The 26,131-nt window shown below is 43.4% G+C and overlaps 1 protein-coding gene across 5 annotated transcripts in view; it reads right to left on the minus strand.

Moving 5' to 3' along the window:
* Positions 1-26,131, minus strand: part of side-VIII (sidestep VIII) — a 57,754-nt gene that overhangs the window by 13,889 nt on the left and 17,734 nt on the right. For all 5 annotated transcript variants that reach the window (XM_017238324.3, XM_070278825.1, XM_017238323.3 and 2 more), the window contains 7 exons: positions 7,598-7,730; positions 4,778-4,983; positions 3,299-3,412; positions 2,361-2,570; positions 2,107-2,258; positions 1,364-1,508; positions 171-301 (listed from right to left, as the gene is read on the minus strand). In XM_017238324.3, coding sequence (XP_017093813.1) covers positions 171-301; positions 1,364-1,508; positions 2,107-2,258; positions 2,361-2,570; positions 3,299-3,412; positions 4,778-4,983; positions 7,598-7,730 — 1,091 coding nt within the window. The remainder of the gene's footprint in view (positions 1-170; positions 302-1,363; positions 1,509-2,106; positions 2,259-2,360; positions 2,571-3,298; positions 3,413-4,777; positions 4,984-7,597; positions 7,731-26,131) is intronic.

Consider the following 26,131-nt stretch of genomic DNA (forward strand, 5'->3'; position numbering starts at 1 on the left):
TAATAATAATAATAGAAATAATAATTATTATAATATAGCTCTCTGCCGCTACCAAGAAAGGGCCTCGAGTCACGATTATAAATTAGGCAAAGATGGGCAGTTGGGTGTTAAATTTGCTTTCTCGAGCGCCAAATGAAATGCGTGTGAAATCTCATCTGTTTGTCACTTACGTTGTGCCGCCAGCTAACTTGATAGATCCAGGGATTCGACTTGATGTTGCACTCGAAGAAGACATCGATTCCTTCGCGCAGCGTCGAGTTCAGGGAATTGGTGCCGAGTTCAAGGCTCACAACCGGAATATCTGAGTGGAAGAGTGGAGAATAAAGTATTAAAATCCATGTTGGAAAAACAAAAACAGCTAATTAGTTGAAATCGCCGGGCCAGACAAATAATAAAGCCGGGACCGGCTAATAAAATGCCAGAAGCACCGACCAAAGGTGTAATTACTGCGTAAGCCCCACAAATTAGCCAATTTAAGTTGTAGGAATTTTCAAGCCCCTTCGTTCGTTTGCCCGGCTGTTGCTTGTTTGTTTATTATTATATTTTTTTTTTCCTCTCCAACTTCAACTCACTTTCTGTTGGCCAGTCAGGCAATTAGGCTTCAAAATGTTGTTTTTCCGCGGAAAATCGATGGGGGAGGAGAGGTTTCCCTCACTGAGTAACAAGCGGCGACTGAGTAACTGAGCTAAATTTTAACTTGATTAATTCAAAATTGGCCCGCGAATGCGAATCAATTAAGCTTATTAAGCAATCTATCAAATTGGGCAAACAGTCGACCTCCAACCACCCAGCATTTCAGATATTTTCCATCCAATTGCAGGGCGGGGGAACAAAAAAGGAGGAAAAGTTAAAAGGTAAGCAACAAAACCGCACTCCCAAGGCAAACAGGAAGCGGTTCTCTGACAGAAAGGAACTGAGCGGGCCTAGGGTGGTGCAGTACTCTTGGGTGGTGTGGCGGTGTGGAGGTGGTTTTACCATTTAAATTTTGTGCAAACAGGTCGAAAACTGTAAAAGCGTAAAGATGACTTTACAGGCGGCTTGCGGTCCTCGTGGCGGGTTAAAAAGTTTGGCAAGTTTTGTGCAAAAGTTTCACCGGCCGCCGCTGGAAATTAATTTGCCAAAACTTGCCGCAGCTGAGGAGAATCGAAGAAAAATATGGAGATTTTTCCTCAAAAGGGTGTCTTGGGCGGAGAACCACCCAATGCAATGATTTCTTACTGAGTTTTTAAAGCACCGCCTCCACCTCCATCTCAACCACAGCCTACGGCGCCTTTTTACTTTCGTTTTCATTAAAAAACTTTGCGGCAGTCAAATTAAATATTAAGCAGGCTTTTATGATAAAATATAGGCAAACAGAACTCACGATAGATGTCCAACTTCCAGCCGTCCTCCAGCCCGGACTCGGGTATCATGCTCTGCTCGGCGCGGCAGGACAGGAACTTGCCGCGGTCATCGATGGTGGGCGTGAATGTCAGCACCGAGGTGGTCATATTGCCGTCCGGATTGGCCTGGAATAACGAAGTGAAAGGATATCGGGGCTCAGCAAACGAATGCAAACAGTTAATGGCTGAGTAGCTCTGCCACTGGCAAAGACAAAGGAAACGGCTAGGAATGGCAAGGAATGAAGGCAAAGGGTTGGCACGTCCCACGGCCCCGGCAAGGATAGATACGGGGGTTGCTTTTAATTGAGGTCCTGGCTACGTGACTGCCGTTCGAGCAACTTCAATTACCACAAAGCATGTGTACGCTTGAAATTCGGGATGGGAATGGGGATGGGAGTGGGATTCCGAGTAAGGATGGGGGATCTGGAAATTGTACTCTTGGGCAGCCATTAACAAGGATGACAGGCATTTGAAATTTGCATGTTTATAAACATTTGGCGCAGGGTAGCATGCGGGAGTCACTCACAATTAGGTTTACTTCAATTTAAGATTTTGAAATATTATTTCAAGTTGGAAAACTTAAAAATAATAATGTTATCTTAAGACTCTCCCTTAGCTAGCGTGTGCCATTAATTAATTTCTATACAAAGGTTATTTGAGAAGACAAATTGAAAGGAGACTCGTTAGTCGAGATGCTTCCCTCACTCGGCAGGCTTCCACTTACAATCTCATGAGTATTCTTCATGGGGGTGCTGCCCTTCCACCAGGTAATCGTCGGGGCTGGACGTGCTCCGATGACAACGCAGCTGAGCTGATAAGAATTCCCGGCCGAGAGTGGTCGATTCTCTCCCTGCAGCTTCACAATCAGAGGGCGTACTGTACAGGACGAAATGGGTAGCAGAAACGATAGAATTTAATTAGTTAGGCCCGAGATTGCCTGGAAAGGATACCAGGGGGAGGATGAAGGATAAGACTCACAGTTCATGTCGAGGACAACGCTGCTGATAATTGGCGTTGTCAAATTATTGTTCTCCGCCCGGCACGTTAGCTGCATGTGAAGATTCTTGCGCTCCAGCCTTGGCAGTGACAGGACATTGCCCACCCGCCGCTCCGAGAGGGATTGGCCCACGTTGGCGTCCTTGTAGACGGTGTTGCCGTGCAGCCAGGTAACCCTCGGCTGCGGGCGACCTGCAACATGAAAGGCGGATGAGAAGGGTGGTTCGACACAAGCAGCAGAAAGTAAAAGAATTATCCTGTTTTGCGGTAAATGTGGGTGTGAGGTGTGTGTGGTAGGGTGGGTGAGTGTGCAACTGATATGTTTGCCATACGACTTAGACTCGGAGCTGCTCTGGCATTTGGCTCGAAGCATTTTAGCTGGTCTTCTGTTTGTTTATGTGCTCACAAGTGCAAGGAGTGGATGAGTGTCTCAGTATGGGAGTAGATGGTTCTCCGACTGTGTCCTGTGGGATGTGGGCTGTGGGCTGTGGGCTGGTGGCAGTGGGTGTGGGCTACGTGTGTGTACAAGTGCCTTTCGCTGTTTCATTTGTTGTCTTGTTTGGCTTTTAGCAATTTTCAAGTGCTCTCAATGCAATTTGTGTGGGCATTGTGTGCTCTCAGCTTTTCCAGCTACCAGCTCCTCCCAGCTCTCAGCATCGTGTTCGTGCAGTCGACAGCGGGTTGAAAATTAAATAAAATGTGAAAATCTTTCGCCTGCATTTTCACGCTCATCACTTTTAATTGTCAGACACAAGCAGCAGCGTCAACACTTTCCCCATATAAACACACAAGAAAAAAAAGGAAAACACAGGAAAATAAAAAACAATCTCACACACGTGTCAGTGAAAGTGGGTGGTGGCTGGTCTATGGTGGGTGGTGATGGGTGATGGGTGGGTGGTGCTAAAGGGGTCACAACTTACCGCCGATGGCCACGCACGTGATGTTGATGCCGGAGCCCTCGTTGTAGGGCCCCAGCGTGTGATCCTTAATGGTGGCTCCCTTGCTGTCCAATATAATTACAGATTCGGGCGGAACTGAAAAATAGAATTTTTAAATAAGGAAGCTGTCAATGAAGGGCTTCTTAAAGGCCTCACTTTTTGAATCTTTCACGTAAAACGAACTCTTCCCAAAGTTCAATTAATTTCTTTACATTCTAACCAATTTATTTCTTGCCACCCTTGATTGTTTGGGTTACTTAGAGTTTTTTTTTCTTTTTGATTATTTTCGCTTATGTGGGTCGGAAGTTTTGTAACTATTTTCCAGCTGGAACCCGAACCGATTATCATCGCTTTGCTGGAAAATTTGCTTGGTCTGATCAAGTCCTGGGCATTTCCGGTTCCCTAAAAGCGCGGCAACTTGTCCAAACTGTCCACCCCCGAACTGGGGCAACTTTTAATCTAATATCTTCTTTAAAGTTTTATCCTCGGGTTGGTTTTCTTTTTTGCCCCTTTCCCCAGCCAGCCAACCAACGTACAAAGTTCTAAATCTTGCCTTGGTTTTACGCTTCACATGTCACAGACAAACAAACGCACACTCGTACTCGTGTGGCAGCATGTTGAACATGCTCAAGAAGTTTGTAAAACACAGCCACGCCCCTGGCCGCCCTAGTGCGCTTCATCTAACAGGAGCAGAAGCTACTATTTACCAACAATATTCGAGCCGGGCCAACACTGCTGGCCATATATTTCAGCTAAACGCCTTTGGAAAAGCATATAAATTTTAATGGTAAATTGCAAGCTGTGGCCGCCCAGGTAGGGGCACAAATTGCATTTAGCCATTGGAAAAAAAATAGAGTCCCAAAGGTATTGAAATATATTAAAAAATATATATTATCCAATAACCATTTTTCTTCAAAAACAAAGTCTAAGTAACCAATATTTCTAAGCCTTAAATCTTTTCTGTGCAAAAATTCAAACAACTCCGTTGCATTCCTTTGCCCAATTCCAATCTGAAACCCATTTAAATCACAAAGAATTCAATTCCAAGCTAGCACCCTCTGTCCCTGGCTGGTGGACCAGCTTTAACCAGCCAAGTTTAAGCTTCTGGCCAAGTTGGCACTTTAAAATCTGTTTGCCAAGTCGAGAACTGCCTGGAGGGCGAGAGGGCAAGTGAAAAGTAGTAGGGGGAAAAGTTGGCAACCCGACCATATAGTTGGCGTCTTATTCTGTAACTAATGTGTTTGTCCAAGAGCTGAGTGGCGTTGGTTGGCCCGGACCACGGCCACGGCCCGGAGACCGAGGGAGAGAATCTGCTATCAGGACTCGGCCAGGATATGTCGCTGCACAAATTAGCTGCTCAATTATGCTGCTCCGCACAGCGTGAGCAAACAGAGAGGAAGCAGTCCTCGGTGAAAGGAGCAAAAATAAAGGAAAGTACCAAAGACTCTCGCCAATACTTACTTATGACAGTTAAATTCACTTTGGAGTTACGCGTGGGACTCTTCTGGAAGTCGACGCGGCACCGATACTCGCCCGTGTCGTCCTCGGTGGTTGACTTGATGGTCAGAGTGCCGGCACGTCCTTCCACGTGAAAGGATAACCGTTCCCGGTATGTCTCGTCCGACCAGTGGGTGCCCTGAGCGAAATTCGAGTCCCGTGTATCCACACTGCAATGAAGGATAATAGGAGAAGAATGAGAAATGCACTGTAGATTATAATGGTGTATGATATGATATTTCAGAGGGAACTTCCTATTGAAAACCTATAGCACTGAACTTTAAAGCTAAGGACTTGTAGCATCAAAGAACATACTTTAAACTTTAATATAAAAACTTTCTTTCTTTCTTTCTGTGTTTCATTGAAAAGAATTCCTCCGCAGAGCCTGGACGAAAGGAAAACAAAAGTCGCTCATTCTCCATTACTTTCGCATTTCGAAAAGAAAGTTTTTTATTATCGGCAACTGCGTAATTGGGTTCGGCAATGAATTAATAATATACACTCCCCAACCAACCCATAACTGAATGAACATCCACCCGCCGAACCACCCACTCGGTAGTAATTTATTGTTTTCGCTTGAAATTTCCGATTATTGATTATTTCGAGTAAGTATTCGCCATTCGCCGTAATGAGCTCGTTTTGGTGGTCAATCAATGGTCTTAAAGTCTCTATAAACTGGTCCAAGCCACTGCCAACATTTTTGGCGAATCAGGGTATCAGGGTTTAAAAAGTTTCGACTGGAAAGCTGAAAAAAAGTTGAAAAGGCTGTCGGTGGGAGCCTCTCGGCTTGATTTAGGTCAACATTTAGTGGAGTGGCGAAGTTAATTGGGTTTAAAGCTTTCCCCTCGGCATTCTTGGCCCCAAAACACATCCTATACATATATACATACATATTTAATTATGCACATTTTTGGTGTAATATTCTATTTCGGGTTGCCTTAAAGTGGCAGCCCAAAAGCATTTTTAATTGAGATCCAAAGTGTAATCCTCGCCCCGGGGAGCCAAGTTTATAGGTTTCTCTCGCCCCAAACTGATACTGAACTGCAACTTATGAATTAATCATTTATTACTAGGCCCCAGGGCCTTCCAGTTGAGAACTCGATTGGCATTTAAATTGTTGGCTCACTCGAAATATACCGGAATTTGAAACTTCTCTGTTTGTATTTTGATTGGCAAGAATGGAGGTTTCCACATAAATTCTCCTTTCACAGGCATCGATCCTAGCTGCATCTTTGTGTCCTCGTATATCCTTGGCAGGAGCACATCTCGACAGGAGGAGCTGCTAGCCTGTGTTTTATTGCATTTCAATTTTGATTTGCTCACAACATATGGCGCACTCGAAAGGACCCGGAAAGGATAATGAGGTTCTGCAGAGCAGAAAAACCTGTCAGCCGGGCAATAAAAAGTCGATGGATGGCAAAAATTGAACTGGCACTGCTGGGGCGAAAATTAAATTTTTACCACTGGGCGTTGGCCAATCGAGTTGAATGGCGGGGTGGGGGTGACGGGAAAAAACGAAGAAAAAGGATATTGGATGGACAGAAACACTATATATAGTATAGTAGAGTCGTATGTACCAGCAATTCGGTTTCTTTTATGATTAATTTACTCGCTGAGTGGTTTTTAATTACAAACAAGAGTTGAGCTCAGTTCGAGCGTGTCCTTTCGCTTTCAGTTTCGGTTTCGTCCTTTTTGCCGTCAGACCGTTGCTTCTGGCACGGTCGTTATGCAACGCTAATTACTACTTTCGACCGAGTCATTTGCAAGTCCTTGAAGTGCCCGAAGTTCAATTAGTTTTAGCCGCATGTCAATGTTGTTGGCCATCCAGCTATCAAGCCATCCAGCTAGCCAGATAGATACATAGCTAGATGGCTAACTGGCAATCAGCTAATCACCACATGCTTTCGCCCCAAGACCAGCACCAGGACCAGGACCAAGACCGAGACAAGTCAGACAAATCCAATTAAAGTTTCACGCCTTTGATGTAGCCGTGTATCTGCGAGATACAAATATACAGCCACTGCAGCCACTACAACATCATGTTAGACATGAATAATTGAAAAAGTTTTTCCAACCAAAATGTAACCTTGGAGCTTGGTGCTTCGAGCGAACTGGGATTGTCGAAAAACTTTTCCCCATTTTCGGTGGGTGTTCATTTTGTCAGGGGGTCTCTAGCCCCAATCTCCCTCTCTCTCTCAATAGGTTTGTGTGTATAATTTTCTAGTTATGCTAATTTTATGTCTGCAGGCCCTACAGACGGACAACCGAAATGGCAAAAAAAAAAAAACCAGAAACCTTAATTAGCCGCCATTAAATCAGAATGAAAACTCTGCACAAATATGGCAACTGACATGTCCAGGTCAGGCCAGAGCTCCATTTTCCGATTCCTTTCCAATCCAATTTCCCGCCTCATCTGTCGTGCCCCTGTTTGTTTTTGTTTTCTGTTGGTGTTGGCGATGGTGCTGGTGTGGCAGAGTGGCAGGATAGCTGTGTGGCAGAGTGGCGAGCGGGTTGAGTGCGTCAAAAGTTGTCTGCGGTAATCAATTTTGTTTATTTATGGACCCGTGCGTGCCGGCGTGTCTGTCTGAGTGTGTGCGGTTGAAATGTTTGCGGTCAGGTGCGACAGAGGCTGCGGCTTGTGGCTCTGCATTTGACACGAGAGCTTAAAGTGTTTAAAAAGCAGGTCTAATAAAAAAAAATACGAAATATATGCCCCATTTCCAAAGCTACACTCTGATGATTGAAATGCGGTTTTCCAGCCAAAAGATCCAGCTCCCTACTCACCTGTAAATGGGCGTCTTTAGGCCAACTTTGTACCAGATGACCAGTGCCACTCGGTCCTCGTAAATGGGCGGGGTGACGTTGCAGGGCAGGCGACCGACCGTTCCCATAATGGACTCGGACAGCACGGGCGGACCTGTAACGAAAAAAATGTGAATGATTAGGCTGCGACTTTGGCAAATGGACAGTCTGTATCCTAGACCTTCTAAAAATATTTCAGAAATTTGTCAGTGACAAAGTACCCAAGAGATTTATATATTTTTTGTATCTTTAATTTTATCTTTAATAAAAAGAACAGAATAAAATATATTATTAAATATACATGAAGCTTTTAAATAAAAATTTAAATTCTTCAAAGTTCAAAACCCTCTAGAATAGGTCATTCCCTTAAGAAATTCTTTCCTGAATAAAATGTCACACTTTGAAATTGATATTTTTGTGGCATTTTCTCTCCTTTGCTTTAGTTGCCAAGAAATGGTGGAACTTGTGAAGATGAAGCCAGAAAAAAACTGGCTAACAAATGATGTATAATTAGCCGAGGGCATTAGCACTTTGTTATTGGCCCGGACCCATTCCCTGGCCCAAAATACGAAAAAAACCAAAGTTGCGGGGAGCTTACTGCGATCTTCGCTTGGCCCAACTAATAATGCTATAAATAAACGGGAAAAGAGTGCCCCAAAAAGAGGGGGCACGTGGAGCAAGGGCAGAGGCAGAGGCAGGGGCACGGGGAATTGAGATAAAAGTGACGTAATGGGCGCGACGTCTTCATTGCTGTCCTGCGCCTTTTCTTTTTTTTTTTGCCTTAGCCCGCCGCCCTCGCATTTTCCGTGCTCTGTCTCACATTAAAGTGAAATTAGCGAGCAAATCCTTTTTTTATGCTAATTTTGCTCGGCTTTCAGGACGGGGATTGTTCTTCCTCATTTCGCCGGCTTCTTTTATTTTAGCTTCCTTTTTGTTTTGCCAACGTCTTGCAGCGCCATTTTTTGAGTTATGTCCTTTGGCTTGGCTTATTTTCCGAGTCTTTGCTCTTAACAATTTCCCTTTTGGCTCGGGCATTTATTTGTGTTATTTTTGGCCTGCACTTAAGATTCGTTTGCCTTTTCATTATTAGCAGTTGCTTTGTTCGCTCATATTTCGCAGCTTTTGTCTGGAGCGGCGCAGGACACAAGTCGTGCAGGACGTGCCAGGGAGAGAGCGATTACTGTTTGAAGTTGACATCCATCCATCCACTTTCTGGGGCTCAGGCTCATTTCTCTTTTTGTTTCTCTATCTATCTACTTTGGTCTGATTTTAATTTAAATTTTATAAGATTGGCGCTGGCCAGCTCTAATTTTCCAGCTAAAAATGCTGCCAATGCTGCCTTCTTGGCCCAAAAGTTTGTTAGCCCTTTTTCTTGGGCCCTCGTCACTGGATTCCTCAGTTGTTTGTATCTCATTTAAATTCACTTGTTAACTCATTTGCATTTCGTGGGCTCAGCATTTTCGCTTCTCCCCAAAAAACAAAGTTATTACAGTTCTTCTGGGAAACATGTTTGTGCATTTTCCAGCCGGCAGGCCGCAAGAGATGATTTAATTAAGAGCCGAACCCAACTCACTCAAATGCAGAAGCCGTCTGCCCACATTACTCATACGCAGCGTGGGCAGCGCCTGGGTTTCTAATCGACTAAACGGGCGAGTCCATGACGTAGCAGGAGTGGCAGCGATAATGCAATGCATAATTTATAATGATTATAAATGGTTTTTGCAACTCGACTTCTGGTTCTGCATTAAATTCAAAGTCAGCGAGGGGCGCCGCTTAAAATGTGATGTTGTCTAAGCCGGATATCGTGCCGTCAGACCAAGCGAGTTCTCCTTTGTGGCCCGGCTGCCGCCATGTTTCGATTTTTCGCTCATTTCATATGCAAATATGTTCGATTTGCCATTACGTAGGGAGCACACCCACCCACATAAAGAACGAGGCCAACCGCAATAATAACAATGCCAATGATGGTAATGATGATGGCGTCCCTCACACACACGCGTACCCAGCCGCTGCGAGGGCCTCTACCAGAGTTTACATTATCCTTGCGTCGAGTTAAACGAAATGCCAACATTGGCAAAACATTTAATTATAGCAATTAGCTAATTAGAGATTTTCGTTCAGAGCTTTCCACCCTCTCTTGACTTCCATGCCCCACCGTTGAACCACAACAACAAAAATCAATCGTAAAATGCCCCATGGCCATGACTCGTTTTCTATTCTGGAATTTGCAATTTTGGGACCGCGCTTGTCCACTTTGGCTGATTTGTTTTCGGGTACTGGGTACTGGATAGTGGGTACAGAGGGTACTGGCCACTGCACCGGCTTGAATAATGCAAAAATGGTGGAATGAATTGCATACCCGGCGATGCAGGCAAAAGTTTGTTTCACTTTGATTGCGTTTCGTTTAGTCTATGCGATAAAAATGCTATCAGTATTAATAGCCAGGTCTGCAGGTTGTACAGGCCAAACGATTTTAGGTGGCCAAAACAAAACACAGGAGCAGGAACCGGAACAGGAGACGCTGTTTGCTCATTAGTTGGCTCACACGTACAGGGGGGGTGCGAAACGTGTGTGTCTGTTTTTGGTGGCAAATTAATTGCACATAAAATTATAACTCAACGCACTTGAAACACAAGGAGGCAGAAGGTGATGCCCCACCACTGCCACTTGCCACCACCCATTTGATGACATTCCCAGATGCCGGTGTCGGGAAGGAAAGTCATAAAAAGCCAACGAAATGGCTGCCAGTTCAACGTGTATAGACCATTAATTAAAAGCAATGTGTTGATTTCTTATTCCTACTACTACTACAGTTGCCTTCCTGACAATTGCCATTTTGTTTTGACTCCTCGAGAGCCATTTATAGCCAATTATTTTTATTGCCTTCGGGGCCAAACAGGCGTAAGGTGAGTAAATAAATTAGATTTAACATCGATCGGTAAATGTTTTTTTTTCTAGCTCTACTTGAGTTATTTATTGTGTTTGCAGTGCTTTAAAATTCAGCAAATTATCAAATATTTATGAGGCCCAACCGGACTTTAATTATAATTCAATATTTTTCCAATTATTTTTTACATTGCACATGTATTCATAATTTATGGAAGCAAACGCCTCTTCACCTCAAAGCCAAAAAAAAAGGTCTCTTTTTACCGAAGCTAGACAAAAAAAGCTGTTTAACGTGTGGCCATAAATAAAGTAGTTTAATTAATTTTCTCATTAAACGCCATTAAATTCAATTAATTTAATAAGTAGTTTCAAAGTCGTTTGACCGCAACAAAAATGGCAAATAAAAGTTTTTCTCCTCCACATTAAAGAGAGTAAAGCTGACCGGGAAAAAAATCAGAATATTCAAATGCCAAACTAAAGGAATTTCAACTTAAATATGACGGAAGTCAGCTAGCAAAAGAATCTGGCAAAAATTATTATGCAAATTTGCTTTCATATTAGTGGCATTTGCTCCGCACTGCTCCACTTTGGAGCAAGGAAGGATCCGGCAAGGAATAAAAAAATATATACGAATATATGAGAATATATACATACATATATATATGGAATCTGCGAATGGAGACGTGGCAGGGGCCAACTCGGTTGACAACGGCAACATTTGCTGATTTGGCAAAAATATGCACAGAACGTGGCAGCTAAGTGGGGGAGTTCGGAAAACGGAGAAGTTTGGGGAAGCAGCAATGACATTGGCGGAAACTCCTGCCAAGAAATTGGCATCGAAATTTAAATAAAACTCTTGTCAATATTTGAAAACGACCGGAGCAAAACGGAGAGTGCGACTCTCAATATGAGTAACAAAAATGTTGTTTCAAAATAAGTGCAAACATTTGCATAATTTGCTAAAATCATGAGGCTATCAAATAAAATATGCGTGACAACTTTAACCCCGTTTTTATTAGATTCTGTATTTGGTTTAGGTTTAGGTATCTAAGCCATCCAACAGCAACATCCAACAAAATAGATATTCACGCTAATTGTCTTTATTTCCGAGGGGAGTACTTAAAAATTAAATAAAAATCAAATAAAAATTTCAAATACAATTGAATCGGGTAGTCGGTAACAGAGAGTGCTCAAGACAGAGGAGAATTTGGTGTAACAATTAAATTAAATTCCCAGAGGAGGTCCGGCCGGCAACTATTCATGTGTAAATTTGAACAAAAAAGGGGCCGTCGAGGGTGACAATTACGAGTCGGTCAGGTCCTCTTGACTTCTTTTTGCCTGGTCTCTTGGCCGATTTCTTTTGGCCGAGTTGCTTGTTGCCAGTTACTTGTTCCTTGTTCCGTTTTATGGCCATTTGCTTTATGTAATGCCAAGTGTTTGGCCAGCAACGGCTGCGGCATAAAAGTAAAGGGCGACAGAGGCAGCGGCGCACTTTTAATGTGCAATAAACTGTAACGATAATGATTATGCGTTCTAGGTGGAGGTCTTCACTCCACCGGCGAGAAAGAGTCAGCAACAATGGAAATGAAAGAGAGGGCGGATAGGCCTCGACTGTTGCAGCAGTCAATCGTGGGAATAAGTTGACTTTAATGTTCGCCAAAGTGGCAATTATTGAAAGTGCTGCTCCTCCGGCCTGTGTGTCCGAAAACAGGCAATCGTTTTGGGCTCGAGAGTGTCGCTCCACTTGATTTTGCAAAATGAATTTTATATTAAATTTAATTTTTATCTCATTAAAGCAATGGGATTACAGACTATTACAGTTGGAAATATGCCAAGATTTAATTGTGGCTATAACTTTTTAATGTACAAATAAAATGGAGCACAGTTTTCTATGTTACTGGTTCCTTTTTTTGTTTTGTTCTCTAGGCCAGCAACCTGAATGTGCCGACATAAAATACCATTTTATTGGCACATCTTTAACTCAGTAAGTTCATTTTACATCCCATTTATAACTACATATATTACGAACCGAACTCGACCACACACAACAGATTCTCTCCTCTTCTGTATATAAAACCATCAATGGAAAAGGGCCAATCTACATATGCCTTGGCCACATAAAAATGCAGTAAATGGCTCGGTAACAGACTGACTGACTACGGAAAACTTTCACTTCCTGTCCTGCCAAAAGGGGGCCATGTCCTGTCCCTTAAAAGATTCTTAACTGCCGAATTTTAGTGGCCATTGTGTGTGTGAGTGTGTGTGGGCGCTCTACCCTTTTCGCATTTTCGCATTTACATTATGCCTGGCCGGCATAAGTATCCCTCAGATACAGGAGCACGTGGCACCCGGCTTAGCGATATCTCTTGCATTTTATGGCAAAGGAAATACTCCATGTCAGGTGGAACCTATACACATATCTTTAATGCACAAATCAAGTCACTTGAGCACTTTTTCTATAAACATTTTCGTTTTATAGATACTTAAAAGGGCCGCCTGCATTTGGAGAGGCTTTTATGCGGGTCGCCACGGTATCCTTTTCGCAGGACTCCATCCTACCATCCCACCATCCGCCGGGGCCATTGGCCATTATGATGCCGGCTCTTTGTGCCCTGGGAAGTCTGGTTAAGTCTGTGATTTCAGCCAACGTTCGAAAATTGTTGCATAAGAAAGGGGTGCCAACACGTTGCGTGTATTACGGTGATTGTGTGCGAATCCTTGTGGGTCTTCTCCCTACATTCCTATGCTCGTTTTTTTTCTGCGTGTATAGAAGGATATGTGTTTGAGAAGGCATGACCGTTTACGTGTCACTGCTTTTACTTTTATCTGAAAGTGGGATCGGTAATGCCTTGCTGACTCGACAAACGCTCAGCCAAGATTCAGTTTTAGTTTTTCTTTCATTCTTTCCTTTAAAAAAAAGGTGAATCTGATAACAGAAAAAATAGTAATGAATTCGATGTGCGAACGTGAGCATGTGGAAATAATTACATAGTGGAAGCACAGCCATGGCAAATGCGGAGAACAAATGGAAATTGCCTTCCAGAATTTGCCATCCTTACGCAACAAAAAAAAAAAAACAAAAAAGAAATGCTCACACAAATTACATGGCTAAATTAATTTTTGTATGGAAAAAGCCAAGATGGCAGAAAGAGCACAAATTAAGGAAAACCCCCAACGAATATGCCCCTAATTGCTGCACAAGGAATTTCAAAATGAAAATTTCATCAGAAGTATCTTATTTTATACAATTCTTCATTTCATTTTCAGTCAAAATGGTTCTCTTTTTTTTGTAGGCTATTAAATTTCTCTCTTATGCAATGGGAACTTAATATTTTTTATGAATTTCCTTTCAACTTATACTTAACGTATAAAATGAGTTTCCCTTTAAAGAATTTTCGGCGTGCAGATTGGTGCCTTTTTTTGGCATTTCCTGATTTTTCCTCATTTTGTTTTTGATATAATTTATTTTTTTTTCACCCTCAGTTTTTCTGTGAAAATAAATATCTCTTCCTTGGCATTGTCTTTTATTTTCCCATTGATGTGTAGCCTCCTTGTTGCTTTTTTTCTGGGCAAACAACCCGCGGCTGTTGTTTCTTTAATATTTTGAGACGGCATTAGAAATTAATGAAATCAATTTATGAAGGCATACCCAGAGAAATGGAAAGTTAGTACAATATATGAAATGGGCTTCCACTGCCAGAGGCATTTATTTTGTACTTTTGGCTGTATTGATTGGAAAGCCAGTGACTGCATTGAAGGTTGTAGGTGGATGGTGCCACCTAACCATATAGAGCAGCTGTGGATGGTTTGGATTTTCAGTCAGCAAGGATTTCCAGAAATGCCTGCAGAAAAGGGTCGCCAACCGCATAAAATATGAAATGTCCGGCCATTGAAAGGGGCAACGCACATATTTTTTGTATAAAAACAATTTTCTTTGATTTATGCGCTCGTAAAAAACAAATAAAATTTACATGCCCATTTGGAGGCAGTCGAGGCAGTTGCGCATACATCTTTCTTTTTCAAACACATACACAATATATACATATATAATAAAATATAATATTTTGCTAGCTAATATATTAAAAAATACGAAAACCCGTGCAAAGAGAGAGAGCTTTAGTCTCTGGGCTCAAAGTGCGCATCAAAGTATGCAGCACTTTTTTGCTGCTTTATTCCTTTTGTTTCTGCGAGGACACAAAGCAAGAAAAAAATGTATCCCTGCCGCTTGGAGTAAAGCAAATACAAATACAGCAGACCGTAATGTGTGTGTAATGTATGGCAAATATGTGCTCACTGCACGCACACTCGCACGCCGCCAGGACACATAAATATTTCATTAAGTATGTGTTGTGCCCCATTTATGATGTGTTTGTTACATCGGCTCCGCCCATAAATATGGCAAGAAAAACATTTTGATGATGCGTCCGTTGGCATGCTGCAAATATTTGGCCAATGAAGTGACTCGTAGGGTGATTGCCTTCGCTTTTAATTTCGAAATTCAATTCGATATAAAGCAAGGGACCGGCAAACAGCTTTGCACATTGTCAGTCGTGTTCGACATGTGTGGCAGCTTAATGTTGATTAGTTGTCGCAGCCACAGGATCGGTATGCACATTGGCATTAGCGAATGCCACTGCAACACCGGCCACCGCTAACCATTTATGCTGGCCAACAGGCAAATTAGCCAGCCAGTGAGCCATCCAGCCATCCAGCCACACGGCCAGATGCCGCTTTCCACTTGCCACTTGTGAATGTGGCATTCATCGCGTCTATGATGAATGTACGTCTGTCCGCTCGTCTGCTTGTCCGTGAACGTGAGCGGATAGTCAATTACATTGGATGCCAGCGCGAAATTGAGTTAGGAGTTGGGCTATCCAACTATCCCCTGGCCATAAGTGAAGCGTTAACCGCATTTAAGTTGTGCGCGTGTCTTGGCCAAGTCGTTAGCGGGCTAATAAGTAGCTAAATGACTGGGCCAACCCGCTCACCCCATCAGCCACTCAATTAAGCGGCGAAACCTTCAGTTTTTTTTTCTATGTTTCACTGCAACATTGTTATGGCTTCGTATTTGTATGATAGCCCCGCTCTTTAATCCTGGCCGGGCATCGAAGCCGAGTTTCTTCGTGTCATGCTCCTCTGTGCGCTTAGCCAACAAATGAAACGCTCTGTCATGTGTCAGTGCAAATGCAGACAAACACTGAAAAAGTGGCAATAGCACCGCCGGTACAAGGACCAGAAGGTGGCAGGACCAGGATGGGGCACTGAACAATCAGTGGGTACATGGACGCTGACGTCCCACTCTGCAATTCCGTTGGCCCGGCCCTCAGAGTCATTGTCATTAATTTGGCCCCGTTCCGGGCTCAAAGCAATAGCTTAGGAGTTGCTCTGGGGGGGCCAGGGTTTTTTGGTTCCTGGGTTCTGAGTGCTGGGCTCGAGCCTGCTCCCATTCCTGCTCCTTGCCTGGCAGTGAGAGTGCAAAAACAACTTGCCAGTTAAATGGGAGCTCCCCGTTCGGGGAGTCCTTGTACGATGGGTTGTAAGAGCTAAACAACTTGAGGGAACACTTGACATTCCATGAGATGGTACATAGGAAAGTGTCATTGTTGCCTGCTAGATGTTGGATTAAAGACTTTAATCTCTACAAGAATAGATTAGAGATTTTAAAGAAAAGTTTAAAGATTTAAATATAAGATATAGTTATAGAATTAATATATAGTTTAAAATATTTATAATTGTAGATCCACATTTAAGTAAAATTATCCCTAAAATTTCGTGTTTTATTTCATAAAATCCCTCCACTGTACAAGAGCAGTGCACAAGGTCTGGGCGCATTGTCTAAATTAAATAATTCCCACAACTGTTACACTGTGTCATGTCTGTTGATGGAGGAGGGGGCTATAATCCCCCAGTCCAGACCAGACCAGACCAGACCTTCACCCCCAGCCCACCACCTATCCCAGCAGTGCTTCATTTTGTTTTTTGTTGGTCCAACAAGAACAACACCATCAAGAGTGGAAGCTAGCCCGACAGCGGACCTGATAAATGAGTCCCTAATATGAGCGCTGTTAATAAAAGTGGCAAATTAAACGTCAACCTCTACAATTTTGTGCCATTTGTTGGGGTGTTCGGTTCCAGTGCCAGTTCCAGTTCGGAATAGTGATAATAGAGGGACTGCCGGCGGCGGTGGCGGCAGCGGTATGGAACCCTCAACTGATTATTGCTCTTGGTTTTGCCTTTTTTAATGTGTATTTGTTTGCTTTTGAAATGCCTTACGGCCGAACGACAATAGCTGAGGACGACCAGAAGGATTCGTATCCTTTCCTGGGCACCCTCGTTTGTGGGTCCTCATTAGTTGTCGGACACGCCTCCAGCCCGCCTCCATTGCGGCTTGTTGGTTTATAGTTTGTCGCATGATTTTGCACTTAAATTGCTTACAAAATGTTTGACAGGGCAGCAACATGACTTTTGAGTGAGGATTTTTAATGAGTTTCCTTTTTCGTATGCATGTCTGCTTGTGTGTGTGAAGGATTTTAATAAAGAGCTCGAATGGGTGTGCTGAATATTTAATTATCCCTTGGCTTTGGCTCCTTACGCCACTTAAGCTGAATTAGTTTCTGGAATATAAAACATGGTGGCAGGTAACACACGCCGGCATAAACAAAAAGCCGAATGCAATAAAGCGGAAATTAATGCTTCCATTATTTCGATAAACAATTATTTCACAAACACACAGCCCCATACACAGCAGGCAAGAGGGCAAACACAATAAAGGCCCAAATTCATTGATTATCAATAATTTAGTCCATTGGACAAGTGGATGGTGGCCAGGACGGTGACGGTGACGGGGGATGAAAGACTGTTTCGTTTTAGCCACAGCTGGCGGCCAGACTGCGTGTGCGTTAGCCAGAATAAACAAATGGAAATGGGCCGGAAAAACAGAGGAAAAATCTATTAACGCCCGGATTATTAACGTCACACTATAAGTAATTTATACGTTAATTATGCGAAGCTAGAATAGAGAATGGGGATGGAGGTAGGATTGGAGGCAGTGATGGTGGATGGTGGAATGATTAAGGGAAAGGCGTTAATTATAATGGTTTGTTTTTTGTTCTTCTTGTGGGAAAAATGAAACTAGATCTCGACTGGCAGCGAGATGATGATGAACTCGCTGCAATGCGCCCCGAGGTATGCAATGAATTGTGTGCTAACCGCATGGCCATCCTTTCCTCCCTTTCCCAGCATCTCCTTGGTGTCTTGAGGAGATAGCGGACTTAAAACTAGGCAAGTAAAAGTAACAGGCTGACATATTACGACTAATGTCGCAGGAGCTCAAGTCGCTGGAGGAAACTAAGAAACTGAGCAAGCAACTTGAGCGACGACAATGCGAAAAAAGGGAGGAATGTATGCATAACTAAGGCTGCAAATGATAAACTTGCACAGGGATTGTGGGTGGGTGGGCTTTCTGCTTTCTGCCTACCGCCTTCCGCCTAAGTGGAAAGTATGTCAAGCTCAGTGACACAATAAGCACACAAACACATACGTATGTATATGAAAATATGTATATGGCAGAAGGAGGAACCTGCCACGTGCAAATTATAAGCCTGCATGTGTCGTCTATATCATCGTCATCATCATCATTTGGTTCTGGTTCTTGTTCTTGCTCTTGTTATCCTTGCTTTTGCTTTTGCCTGCGATTATCTAAGCTTACTCTTCACCTCCATTGCCTTTTAGAGGCAGAAACAGAGGCAGAGGCTGAAAAAGCAGGCTCGCCTTTTCTTTGCCATTGCGCATACGACGCGTACGCCAGCGCCCACTAAATGCGTTTATTAATGCTTCTCCTTGGCCTAATTCGCAACACTTGTGCGTCGTCGTCATCATTTACATGCATACATCATTTTGCATACATGATGTATTGTTGGCTCTCCATTCCACTGGGCTTATGTCGAGCTTATGTTCCTCCCCGACTTGCCCCCCTCCCCGACTGCCTGGCTCATATGCCCGTGGAGCCCACTGTTGCCATTATACCGCCCCCGAATGTCAGTGCGGAAAAACAAAGGCAACATCAGCAACAGCAACAGCAACAGCAGCAGCACCAGGGCATAACAATGATAATAAAGGCGACAGGCAAGGAGCTGCGCCAGATGTCCTTGCTGCCAGGTAGTCACTACAGCCAAAGGCTCGAGCTCAGGCTCAGGCTCAGACTCAGCCCATAATAAAGACAAATGCTCGGCGAAACTTGCACAGGACACATAATTAACACGGAAAAAGAGCTCACAGAGGATCGGGTTTTTGTTTCAGCAATGAAATTGCTTTGAACTGCACCTGCCCTTAAACACCCTCTCACACACACAATCGCACACAAAGGATGTTGCATAATGGAAAAGGATAAAAAAAAGAGAAGGCGGCGGCAAAGGTTCCATTCAACACACAAATAAAAGGAAAAGAATAAGCTGATTCTAAAAAATAGGACCTTCAAATTAACTTTGATAAGAGAGGAATTATAATATTAAAAAAAGGTTTTATAAGTCATAAGGTTGTCCTAGAAACCTTTCTTTTAGAGATTATTAGAAGAAAATCTCTATTATAATATTATATTTTTACCAAAAATCAGTTCTCTTAAGATGGTATCTCAAGTGACCCTGTTAGCTTGTTGCTTTTTCATAAATTTTTAATGGGATCCCCAAAGATAAATCTCAGCTGGAACATCATGACCTGCTCTATACACACACACAACACACACTACCCAGGACCCTTGATCCTTGCTTTAGCTGGATCTGGATATCCCCTCCTTGTTAATAGCCGTCAGTCACAAGAGCAGAAACATTAATCAAATTTTCAACCGAAAAATTCTCCAAGCTTGAGCTCGACGGCAGACAATCAAAAAACTTTGCACGGTCCGAGCGTTTTCCCTTCTTTTCCAACCCGCCTGCTTCCCAGATAAGCCCATTTAGCAACGTTGTCATTTCTCTTGTTTCGTAACGTTGATTTCATTTTATTGTTGCCGGTCCGTCCCAGTTCCTAGCCACCCCAGGAACTCATTGCCCCACCGCCCCGCCATCAAAAAAAAAAAAGTTGAAACCCACTTCCAATCCTCCAGTTAGCGCACGCCTGTCATAAATCTTGTTTTGAATGTCCTGCCAGCGATGATAGCGATAGAACGGGTGCGGGGGTGGTCCTAGTCAGTCGAGTCATCGATACGCATGCACACCCACACCCGGACACATATAGAAAGGTATATATAACATATATATCTGCTATATAGCCATGGCAACACATTAAATTAGTACACTTGATCGAGCAAAAAATATTTATGGCAAAGTATTCGCCGAATCGAGACCAGCGTCCCATTTGATGGGCGCCCATTTCAAGGACACGTCTCCTGGCTATCGTCCTGGTTTTTGGGGGATGGAAGGGGAGCACCCCTACCCCTTCCTCCGGTCGGGTGCCGAGTCAACTGTTTCCATAGAACAGCGCATTGTGACTGTTATAAATCTTGAACGCAAATTGACTGTGCAACGTTGCGACGCCTTTTGAAGTGAGGCCAGGCAGGGCGCGCCACAAGGGAAGGGCTATATTTCGGCGAGGGTCCTTGGCCATTTTCAGGATACACAACGTTTTTGGGGCCAGTCAGCCAGCCAGTCAGCCAGAGAGCCAGTCTACCAGTCGGCCTGTCTGGTTCCGTTTGGCTGATAGGCTTTTGATTGGCATTTTATGTTTGTTCAACGCTGAAGTTGACTGCCGCTTTTGACTTATGTTTCATTAATTTGTTTCATTTTTATTGGGGCTAACAAGGGGCCCCGATATGGATAATTGACCAGATGGGTTCTATGATGATAAAAGGCAAGGTTATAAAACTCATGGCTCTTCAAAGAGTCATGTCTTTATATATTTTGTTTATGGATAAGGCATGTTGTGGCTTTAAATAAAGGCTTTCAAGCCATTTGCTTATTATTTTAATCAAAAATCCCCGTGAACTCTCCTGTCTGACCTTAGTGTTTTTCTCATCACTCTTCACAATTTATAACAAAAAATATTATACATATTTTCACATAATGGCTGCAGCTGGCACAGCTTGCCTTCTCCGTCAGCGGCAGACGTTAAATGTTGGCGAAAACATCTTCAACGTTTACACAAAATTTGCAAAAGCCTTAATGTATCCACTCGAGTTTGTTTTTGGCATCCAGAGCAGAGCAGACCGGGCCAGAACAGAGCGCAGCAGACCGGGCCAGACAAGACAGAAATGAATTCGAATCGAGTGCTCTCTTCATAAATCCATTTTATGAATTCGATATATTCTGTATGCAACAAGAGTGGGTGGGAAGGTGGAAAGTGCCGCTGGTGGGTGGTGGGTGGACTGGTGGCCCCAGTCTCCCGGCCTGGGCTTTGGGATTCGTGCATATTTAAGCAGCGTCAGGCAAATGAATGAAAGTCTCACTGAATTCCAACAGTGGGAGTGGATTGGATGATGCCGATGGGTAGAGAGATGTGCTGTCATATGCAAACGAAATTAAAATGCACTACAACGTCAGAGAGCTGGCAGAGAAAAAGTGCGCACGAATGCATAAATAAGTGGTTGGGTGGCGACTCCAACTCCGAGGGGGCAGTTGCAGCATACTTCATTGAATGGCACTCGAAACTATGCAACACACTCCACCCTATCCTCAACCGGAGACAAACGAAACGAAAGTATTTATACCTGAGAGTGAGAGTACTCCGGGAACAAGAACAAGGAAAAGTCGTCCTGGCACCTGACACCTGGCAGATGATCCTTCACTATGTCAATGGGCTGAAATGAAAAGCCCGCCATCCGGGGGGAGGGGCCAAAGCATTTAAATTGCAAACATAAATGCCTGACAAGTCCTATTGCCACGTGCGCTTATATCCGCACCACCTATGTATGTACAAAATGCAAAATACTTTTGTTATTTGTATGAACGGGTGCGGGAGTTGCACTAAACTTGCACAAATAAAGTGCATTTAAAATGGGAAAGGGTTTGGGGCTGTATCCCCTCTGTAAATGGGTCAAACAACTTTTAAAGCGAGGGAGCACGTAAATTGAAAGTGGGTGACTCAGCCAAAGCAAAGTGCAAATGCAGCCACACAACCGCCCACACACTCACTCAAGTCGCGACAATGCGTATACGTCACGTTGTACCAGGCTTACAGGCTGGATGGCTAGAAGGGCGAAGCAATCCGGTTAGGCAAACAGCGAATGGAATGAGCCTGGTGCATGTAGCGGCTTGATGGAATTAACATTCGCTAAGAGCTACACAAAGAGAAATTACTTAATCTTATTTAATTTTCAGAGGTCTCAAGTATATAGTTCTTTGGCTTTTAAGGGGAAGTTCTTCCTAACAGTTAAAACAATGTATAGAATCTTCAGATTTTAAAACTTTTTTCTTCTCTCCAGACCAGTTTGTAACCCTCGCCAAAAACCAGCCTATTGGAATTAGCATTTTACAGGACCCAACTGGACTGCAGTCCAGCAGGTCCGCTGACTCGACACAAAAACATCCTGGGATCCCAGAAGCCTGGAGGAGAGACGGAGGAGCAAGTTTTTGTCGTGTTAGTGTCGTGGTGCGGTTTTAAATGTGTTTTTATTGATTTTGCTCAACACACATATGTATGTATGGGCATATGCATGGCATGCCTTTGGCAGGCATTCTGCGTCTATACTCTGGGCCAGGCCAGAAAGGCAGGTCAGGAGGGCCGGAAGGGCGACAGGCTGGCAGGCAGCTGCCAAATTGAAAACTGCACGCCCACAAAATAAATTTAGTAAAGGAATGGAGATGGCATCGGGAAAAAACCTGGCAATGTCCAGGAGGAGTCCACGCTTTTATCCTCCAGCCACGCCTCCTTGGGCCCAACCGTTGCCCACTTGGCATTCCATATTCTCCTCCTTTATCCGAGCGGCCCCGAGGGTTATTTGTTGAGTTTTGTAAAATTTATGCTTGGCAGCAAGTCAAAATAGAAAGAAAGCAAGCTGAAGAGGAGGTTGTAGGTGGTGGCAGTGGGTCCTGCGGTCGAGGTAAAGTTCTAGAGGTTTCCTTTCCTTTTAGATATTTTTTTTTTCGGTATTGTTGTTGTTGCTGGTCTTGTAGCTGACGGTGTCCCATATGGCAGGCAGAGCAATTCCCATATAAATTTAATGCGCCAACAGGCAAAAGAAATGTGTCCTCCGCCGGATCCTGACTATGACTTAATGCACGGGCAACATAAAAATTGCATTAAGCGCAACGAGAATTATGCAACACACACACACCCACATGTATCCTTACAGTGGGAGGACAGGAGGCTCTGCAGGAGGTCTCTGGAGCAATCTATTTCTGCCAGTAAGTAGAGTCAAAAGGGTAGGTTATCCAACAAAATAAGCTAATTTTACACATGATAGGCCTCGGTGGTTAGTTCAGCTGGAAACGGGGTTACACGCTTGCATTTCATGGCCCGCCGGATCAGAATCTGCACAAATGACTTGGTACCATCGGGATAGGGATTGGGATCGGGGGTCTTATCAAATCATAATACTTAACTAATGCCATGGGCTGGCTTTCAGCGGATGGGGGGGAGCTCTAAGTCCCTTATGCTTTGACATTTATACGACGACAGGACAGGGAGGGAACGATTTCTTAAAGCGCTTCCTGTTGAGTGGACCTTTGGGTCAAGTTAATGGAGTAGAAATCGCCGGCACAACGGGAGCAACAGTCCTGCAGGCCCCCGAAAAGGGATAAAACATTGTAGCCCAGTGAATAATGCGCATAATAAAGTGTCCAAAACATTTGTTTTCTTTTTGCCTCCCGTTCGCCGGCCTGGCCTTTTTATTTGGCACAACTTTCCAGAGAAGCAAAAAAAAAATCCAAAAAAAGCCAAATGATGACCGCCCAGAGGGGGCGTGTGCGGCTGGCCTAAGTTTCAAATTGCTTTAAATTTGTTGTAATGGCGCTTTAAGTAGTTTTCCTTTTGGCCAGTTGATTTATGGGTCCAGTAGACTGGGTTTTTTTTGCTTTTTCCCCAGCAGCATATTTCAGTAATGGCCATAAATGTGGTCATAAATCGACAAACAGGAATCAAATCGATAGTGGTGTTAAATTCTTTAAAGCATTTCCTTAAGAAGTGACTAACTGTGGGGCAATTAGTTTGCTTTAGCGTTCTCCAGCCCCTCTGTGTATTGGCCCTAAAAAAAAAAATAACTCATAACACACACATGTGGGGCAGACACAGGAGGTAGTCAACTGTCTAGTCAACTTCCGGCCATAGAAATTAAATGCGCACCACGCACATGCGACCCCATGTTGGCATACATATATACACACACACGATATTGTATGTATATGGCTGTATTCTGTACCCGAATCGGGTGCTTATGTGTTTATGCGGTGGAGGAGTTTGTGTGTCTAGGCGCGCCACAAATAAATATTGCATAAAGTCAAATAGAAAAGGCCATGGTCGTTGGGCGATGGATGGCGCTGGATGGCAACATCAACATAAAACATAAACAAACGCATTAGCAGCCAAATAAGCCTATAACTGGCTAACTAACCTTGTGATAAAAACAGCCCGGAAAATGCCCACAAAATATTTTGAATTAGAAACACGTTTCAAGGACACTACTCTAGTCTCTGGCTTCTGCTAATTATGCCGGCAATAAAAACTCGTCGCCAAAAATGTTGGCTATATATATTTTGTCGGCCTTTTTGGTTCCGAAGATGAATGTCGAGACTGGCAGCCAGAAATTTTTGGGGGAAAATGCCAGGAAACAGGCAACTGCTGTGCGAAATTCTTCAACTAAAATTGCAAAAGTTTTACCCACACACATACTCTCATACAAAACTGTTTTGCCAACGCCTGTGTGTGTGTGTGAAAAATGGCCAAATAGCAACTAATATGGCGCACATTAATTACGACAAAATGGCGCTAATGTCGTCGCACACACGCACGCACTTCCGGTTCGAGACATTCATTAGTATGCGTGACACTGACTCGGCGTTTTTCAAAAAGGCGCCACATTTTTCGAAAAGTTGACAGCTAAATAGGTGAAAGTTCTTTTAACTTGAGAACCACTTCTAATCAAAACAGAAATAAATATTAAAATCTTGCGCTTTAGCCTTAAAAACTGAATAAAAAATGTATAGGGGAAAACCCCTATATGAATTTCGATTCAGAATGGTGGAGAATCCGCTTAAGAATCGGATGAGAATTGTGGAAGATATGGCCATCACTGTGGCTCATATAGGGAAAAACCCCATTTTCAAGGGGTCCCCCACGAAAAATGGACAAAAAATCTAAAAAATATTTTGTCTCAGGATTTTGATACAGAATGATGGAGAATCGATCCACAAATCGTTTAAGCTACTCCGCTTAAGAATCGGATGAGAACTGGGGAAGATATAGCCATCACTGTGGCCCATATAGGGGAAAACCCCATTTTCAAGGGGTCCCATCACGAAAAATGGACAAAAAATCTAAAAAATATTTTGTCTCAGGATTTTGATGCAGAATGGTGGAGAATCGATCCACAAATCGTTTAAGCTACTCCGCTTAAGAATCGGATGAGAACTGGGGATGATATAGCCATCGGTGAGGCCCATATAGGGAAAAACCCCATTTTCAAGGGTCATATCACAAAAAATGGACAAAAAATCTAAAAAATATTTTTTCCCAGGATTTTGATGCAGAATGATGGAGAATCGATTCACAAACCGTTTAAGCTACTCCGCTTAAGAATCGGATGAGAACTGGGGAAGATATACCCATCGCGGTGGCCCATATAGGGGAAAACCCCATTTTCAAGGGGTCCCATCACGAAAAATGGACAAAAAATCTAAAAAATATTTTGTCTCAGGATTTTGATGCAGAATGGTGGAGAATCGATCCACAAATCGTTTAAGCTACTCCGCTTAAGAATCGGATGAGAACTGGGGAAGATATACCCATCGCGGTGGCCCATATAGGGGAAAACCCCATTTTCAAGGGGTCTCAGGATTTTTATGCAGAATGGTGGAGAATCGATTTAGAATTCGTTTAAGCTACTCCGCTTAAGAATCGGATGAGAATTGTGGAAGATATGGCCGTCACTGTGGCCCATATAGGGGAAAACCCCATTTTCAAGGGCTCCCAACACGAAAAATGGACAAAAAATCGAAAAAATATTTCGTCTCAGGATCTTGATGCAGAATGGTGAAGAATCGATCTAGAATTCGTTTAAGGTACTCCGCTTAAGAATCGGATGAGAATTGTGGAAGATATGGACGTCACTGTGGCCCATATAGGGGAAAACCCCATTTTCAAGGGGTCCCATCACGAAAAATGGACAAAAAATCTAAAAAATATTTTGTCTCAGGATTTTGATGCAGAATGGTGGAGAATCGATCCACAAATCGTTTAAGCTACTCCGCTTGAAAATCGGATGAGAACTGGGGAAGATATAGCCATCGGTGAGGCCCATATAGGGGAAAACCCCATTTTCAAGGGGTCATATCACAAAAAATGGACAAAAAATCTAAAAAATATTTTGTCTCAGAATTTTGATGCAGAATGGTGGAGAATCGGTTCGCAAATTGTTTAAGCTACTCCGCTTAAGAATCGGATGAGAACTGGGGAAGATATACCCATCGCGGTGGCCCATATAGGGGA

Source organism: Drosophila bipectinata, chromosome 2R (genome assembly GCF_030179905.1).
Source record: "Drosophila bipectinata strain 14024-0381.07 chromosome 2R, DbipHiC1v2, whole genome shotgun sequence".
In the NCBI taxonomy this organism is placed as follows: Eukaryota; Metazoa; Arthropoda; class Insecta; order Diptera; family Drosophilidae; genus Drosophila; species Drosophila bipectinata.